Genomic DNA, 5431 nt, shown 5'->3' on the forward strand with positions numbered 1-5431 from the left:
GCCACCGAGCCCGACCAAATCATTCCTTTAAAGTAACTTTCAGCCAGGTGCAGTGGCTCATGCCTGTAATCCCAGTAACTTTGGGAGGCTGAGGCAGGAGGATCACTTGAGCGCATGAGTTCAAGACCAGCCTAAGGCCGAGCATGGTGGCTCATGTCTGCAATTCCTGCACTTTTGGGAGGTGGAGGTGAGAGAACTGCCTGATCGCAGGAGTTCAAGACCAGCCTGGGCATCTTGGCAAGACCTTGTCTCTGCAATAAATCAAAAAATTAGCCAGACATGGTGGCATACACCTGTAGTTCCAGGTACTTGGAAGGCAGAGATGGAAGGATCACCTGAGTCCAGCAGGTCATGACTGTGGTGGCTGTGAACGTGCCACTGCACTCCAGCGTGGATGACAGAGTGAGACCTTGTCTCTACAAAAAATAGAAAAATTAGGCAGGTGTGGTGGTACACACCTGTAGTCCCAGCTACTTGGGAGGCTGAGACAGAGGGATCACCTGAGCCCAGGAGGTTGAGGCTGCCATGAGCCATGATTGTGCCTCTGCACAATCAGCCTGGGCAATAGAGTAGGACTCCAACTCAAAATTTTAAAAATTATAATAAGGTAACTTTCTTTTTAAAGTAGCTTATGTCTCCTCCCCCAAACAAGCTGGAAACTGCAAAACATATCGAGGAAATCTATCATTAGACTATCACCTCATCACTCAGAGGCAATGTTACTTAGCAAATTTAACATTGTACAGTTTTTCCTGTGCGTGTAGCTTTTTAAAAAACATTTTTCAATATTATCGGATAAAATGTTGCATGTTCCTTTTATTATCACATTGCAAGTCTTTTCTCGCATCTCTATGAACGAACATGTTATATGCAACTTTACTAATGTCCTATTGCAACCTTATAACATGATCTTTTTGGACAATGACTTAGCCAGTCTTCTGCTACTCAAGCTGCTCCAAGTTTTTTGTCTGCTGTGTACATGCACCTGTGTCCCACATTGAAGCTCTGTCCTTAGTCAGCAAACGATTGCACATCCTGGAGACCCTAACACATACTGCCCAATGGTGAGAAACTTTTGAAAAATACCGAGCAGTGCAAATGATAGCATACCACACACCTGCATGCGTACGTGTCGTCCAGAACTGACACTTGCTGACATTTTGTCATGTCTGTTTCCTCTTTTTGAAGCATATAGATGTAATAGGACATTGCCGATGAAAAGGCAGCCCACTTTAGAAACCATTCCCAGTCACATTTCCTCCTGCTTCACCCTAAACTAACAAGTCACACGAAATTCGTGCCTGACCTTCCAAGAAAGGTGAATTTTTAACAGTGCACCTCGAGGGGCCTGTTCTTAAAAGCATTGATCACATCCTCTAAAGAGCGTTAGCATGGCATGACACAGATTGGGGCACAATAAATGTTTGTTGAACGAACCAGACATTGTGCGGGGACACGGAGCTGCTGGCACGAGGAGCCGCTTCTTAGACGCAGGCCCCACGCTTGTGCCGGGAGGCCCAGGAGCCCGGCCTGTGTTCACACACCCTGGCAGTAACCAGCCTGAAACACGTGGCTGAAGCCTGAGTCGCAGTTCTTCTCCCTTCCAGGTCGACTTCCCTAGAAACCTGGCCAAGTCTGTGACCGTGGAATGAGAGCAGACACCGAGTCCAAGTCCAGACCTGTCTCCCCGGCGGGGACACCGCATGGGAGGACACGGGCGCCTGCGTTGTGCGCATTGCCGCAGCCTCGACTGCTTCCAGTGCCTTCACCCAAGTGCTTTTGCTTCCAGCAGATGCTGCTGCTACAGGGCCAAAGTCGCCCGAGGTTTACGTGGGAGCAGAGCGACCTCGCCACGACTGTGCAATAGAGACGCAGCTCTCCGGGGTCACTGTGGACCCTTTAACCAACACTAGCGAGTTTTCAAAGACAAAGTATTTATGATGACGACTATATAGCCTCTAAGTTATTTCTCTAGCAGGTGGCTTTCTGCAGCCGTGGTCTTCTCAACGGTGTCCCAGCCACCCTGTGTCCTGGGCTCTCCTGGGCGGCCTCATCACATCTGGGCACAGCACTGGCCCCCGGGACTCCTTCCTCCTCTCCTGTCCTCTCTGAGGGGCTCTGGAATCCCGTCCCGGGACCCCTGAAGCCCCTCCTCGCTCCGCCCCCACCTGTGCCGGTGCCTCCAGCAAGTCTGATGGAAATCCCAGCTTCATCCAACGTCTTCTCATCTGTGCCCAGATCCCTCCCACGCTCCGACTTCCATGTAACCTGATCACGGCTCTTCTTAAGCCCAGGCAGCATTTTGGCCTCACTCCCTGCCCGTGTAAGACGGCTTGAGGTACCCACGCAAGAGAGTGATTGCAGCAGGCAACTGGCTCTCCGTTTGGAAGCTCTCCGTTTGAAAGCATGCACAATCGAAGTACTATGCAATTTTAAGACAATAAAAATCATACAGCCTTTCCAGTCTTGTGTGTCTGGATTCCATTAACTTCACTCTTCTTGTGCCCTTTGGATTTGGGGACTCCGGGGCTCAGTGGTGTCTTGGTGGCAGCCCTATTGGCTAGCAGCTGCTTCTAGCATGCAAAGGAGGGCTCTTTCCTAGGACACGACATGGGCGATGCAGCACTCAGCTGAGGGTCCCGGAACTGGCGAAGCAGCCCAGAGCGTGGAGGCAGCATTGGGGTTGAAACTTTCAACTCTGTTTTGGGGCGTTTTTTCCCAATAAGCCTCTAATATTCATCGAGTTTAGTAATCAGGCCGAAGGGAGAAAGCCTGGCCGGGGTTTTGAGGTCTATGAGGTTGAATTTGGGCTGAATTTGCACAGCGTGAACAGAGCCTTCACGACAGCTGCCTGGTGCGGGCAGTGCTGGCAACTCATTCAACCCATCCTGATGACTGCGGGCTACACAGCAAGCTCTTCCCTCTTCTGCCTGGAGCTGCATTTCCAGGTGAGACTCCGCCAGCGAGAGCGCTCCAGGGAGGCGTGTGGAAGGCTGCTCCAGGCAGGAACCGCACGACCTATTTGTCTCCGGCAGGGGCAGATGGAAACAGGACTTCAGCAGATGGGGTGCTGCTGTGGCCCTCGAGTGCTCCCCAGAACCCCCAAACTCAGCTCACCGGGTTCCCATGGCTCCTCCAGCGTCCCGAGGGTGGCCAGACCTGGGAACCACAGGAGCTCCCGCGACTCCATGCTCCAGGCCCCATGAGCTAGCAGCACTCAGTCCTGCTGGAAGAGCCCAGGATGGTTTTGTCCTGCTGACCCAGCCACAGCCAACACAGCGTACGGGGTCAGGAGTCTGATTACAGACAGCCAGACATGTTTATCTGGGGAGCCCTGGAAGTGCATCTAATCCTAATGCCCAAGGAGCGAAAGCATCCTGATGTTTGTGCCAGCTGTGCCCTTGATGTTCTGTGGTTCACCTGGGGTCTGTTCCTAAACATCGTTTGAAACTGGAGGGCAAACACACAGTCGCTGTGCAAGGACAGGGCAGCTGCCCCGTGGAGCAGAGGCCCCAGGAGGGCTTCTCTGGGAGCTGACGAGCCCCTCCTCAGGAAGTTGTGACAAGGTCACAGGAGTCTTGGGAGACATGGGGTACAGTTGGGTTCCTAGCAGGCCACGGTGGGGACCAGGGACGTGCAGGAGAGACGCGGTCAAGGAAGGGGGCTGCCTGCACATTCTGCTTCCAAACCTGGACATCTCAGTGAGACCTCATCTCTACAAATAATAAAAAAAAATTAAATTTAACAGAAAAGGAATGTGTTGCTCACAGCTCTGGAGGCTGGGAGGTCCACGATCAAGGTGACAGCAGACTAGGGACGGCTCACACTCAGCAGTCCTCTCGCTATGCTGTCATGGAAAGGGGGAGGGTGCTCTCCGGGGCCTCTTTGATAGGGGCACTGATCCCATTCATGAGGGTCCCAGCACCTGCCAAAGGCACCACCTCCTGACACCATTCCCTTGGGGTTAGGATTTCAACACACAAATTCTAGGGGGACACAAAAACATTCAGTCGACAGCTGGAGCTAAACTTGCTGAGACCTTGCGTGTTTGGAAATGACTTCACTACTCACATTTGATTGAGGGTTTAGCTAAATATAGAATTCTAGGCAAGAAAGCCTTTCCTTCAGAGTTGTAACACTCTCTGCTGCATCTCTATGGGTGACCTTTCTACCTCCTTATTTTCTGTGTCCTGAAACATCACAGCGAGTTGCCTCAGGTCGCTTCACTTAGCGCTGACTTCAGTCTGGCCACTCGTGGCCATCGGTTCTGGAACATTTTCTTGACTTACGTTGTTGTGGATTTCCTTTGTTTCTCCAGCCTCTCTGGCCTAAACAAGGCCGATCAGTGACCCGAGGACAGTCCACGTGCCACCTGTCAGCAGTACTGAGGCATGAGGTCCTCAGAGCTCTCTGTGCCCTCACCTCTCCTACCGCTAGCCAGGTGACCACTAGTGCCCTCCACACAGCCGGCCACTTCACTCCAGAACCTGTGGGCCCAAGGTGCCATTTCTGCCTGAGCCGCCGGCCAGCACTTAGCCTCAACAAGGGCATCCTCTGTCCAGGGGGCCCTTCTCACCTGCTGCTCCCACCACAAGCCAGGTGAGGCATGTGCCGTGTCCCACCTGGCTTGGCCGGTGGCCGATCTTTCCACCAGGATTCCTGGCGCTGCTCTAAGGCGTGGGCCAGCGGCCCTCCCCATGTCACCTCCACTGTATCCATTCCTGGCAGTGTCTCTGGGGCCGACAGAACTCTTACAGATAACACAGCGAGAAACACACACTGGGTACTCGCTTGGTGTGGGTGGGGTTGCCTGAGCACTTGGGCCGTGCCCCACCCCCACCCAGAGATAACCCCGGGCATGCTCCTTGGTAGAACCACAGCTCTGCCAGCCAGGCTTTCGCTAGTTTCCATAATCCCTGGTCACGGCAACTTCTGGTCCCGTTTTCTCTGTGACCCTGAGCAGGTGGCAGGTTGGCCTGAGGTGAGGACAGGGGTGGGCAGGAGCCCCCCAGGTGGCCTTCCTCAAGGCAGGTCACACACAGCTAGAGTTTCAAGCAGGATGCGCCTACTCCCGTTAGAAAACTCCCCCAGGGACCACCATGGGTGGTCCAAGGGGGGACACCCTGGCTAGATCCCTTCCTCTCTCCGGCCCAGCCCCCTCGAGGCCCAGTGGCTCCACCAGCCTAGCCCAGGCCTCAGTGCCTCGGAACCCGGGTCCCAGGCGGGCGCCCTCCCCAAGTTCTGCAGCCTCCCCACCATGGCCCCAGCCCTCGCCCTCCGCAGGGGCAGCTCCTTCCCCGTTCGGGCCCGGCCCGGCCACGCTGTGGACACTGGCGCTCTGCGACGGCGGCCCCCCCCCGCGCCATTCCTCAGTGCAGCCCCAAAGGCCATCCCCCCACCCAGAGATCTCCCAGTCGCGTCCGGCCTCCCT

General features: G+C 54.5%; 1 protein-coding gene across 1 annotated transcript in view; it reads left to right on the forward strand.

Annotated features, from left to right (window-relative positions):
• The window catches only part of LOC103252281 (glutamine--fructose-6-phosphate aminotransferase [isomerizing] 2), a gene marked incomplete at its 5' end in the record, with an annotated part of 11206 nt that extends 9554 nt beyond the window's left edge, over positions 1-1652 (forward strand). The window contains one exon of the mRNA XM_008050911.1: positions 1608-1652. Coding sequence (XP_008049102.1) covers positions 1608-1652 — 45 coding nt within the window. The remainder of the gene's footprint in view (positions 1-1607) is intronic.
• Positions 1653-5431: the final 3779 nt, after the last annotated feature.

Source organism: Carlito syrichta, unplaced genomic scaffold, assembly GCF_000164805.1.
Source record: "Carlito syrichta isolate Samal-C Ts95f unplaced genomic scaffold, Tarsius_syrichta-2.0.1 Scaffold154169, whole genome shotgun sequence".
NCBI classification, from domain to species: Eukaryota; Metazoa; Chordata; class Mammalia; order Primates; family Tarsiidae; genus Carlito; species Carlito syrichta.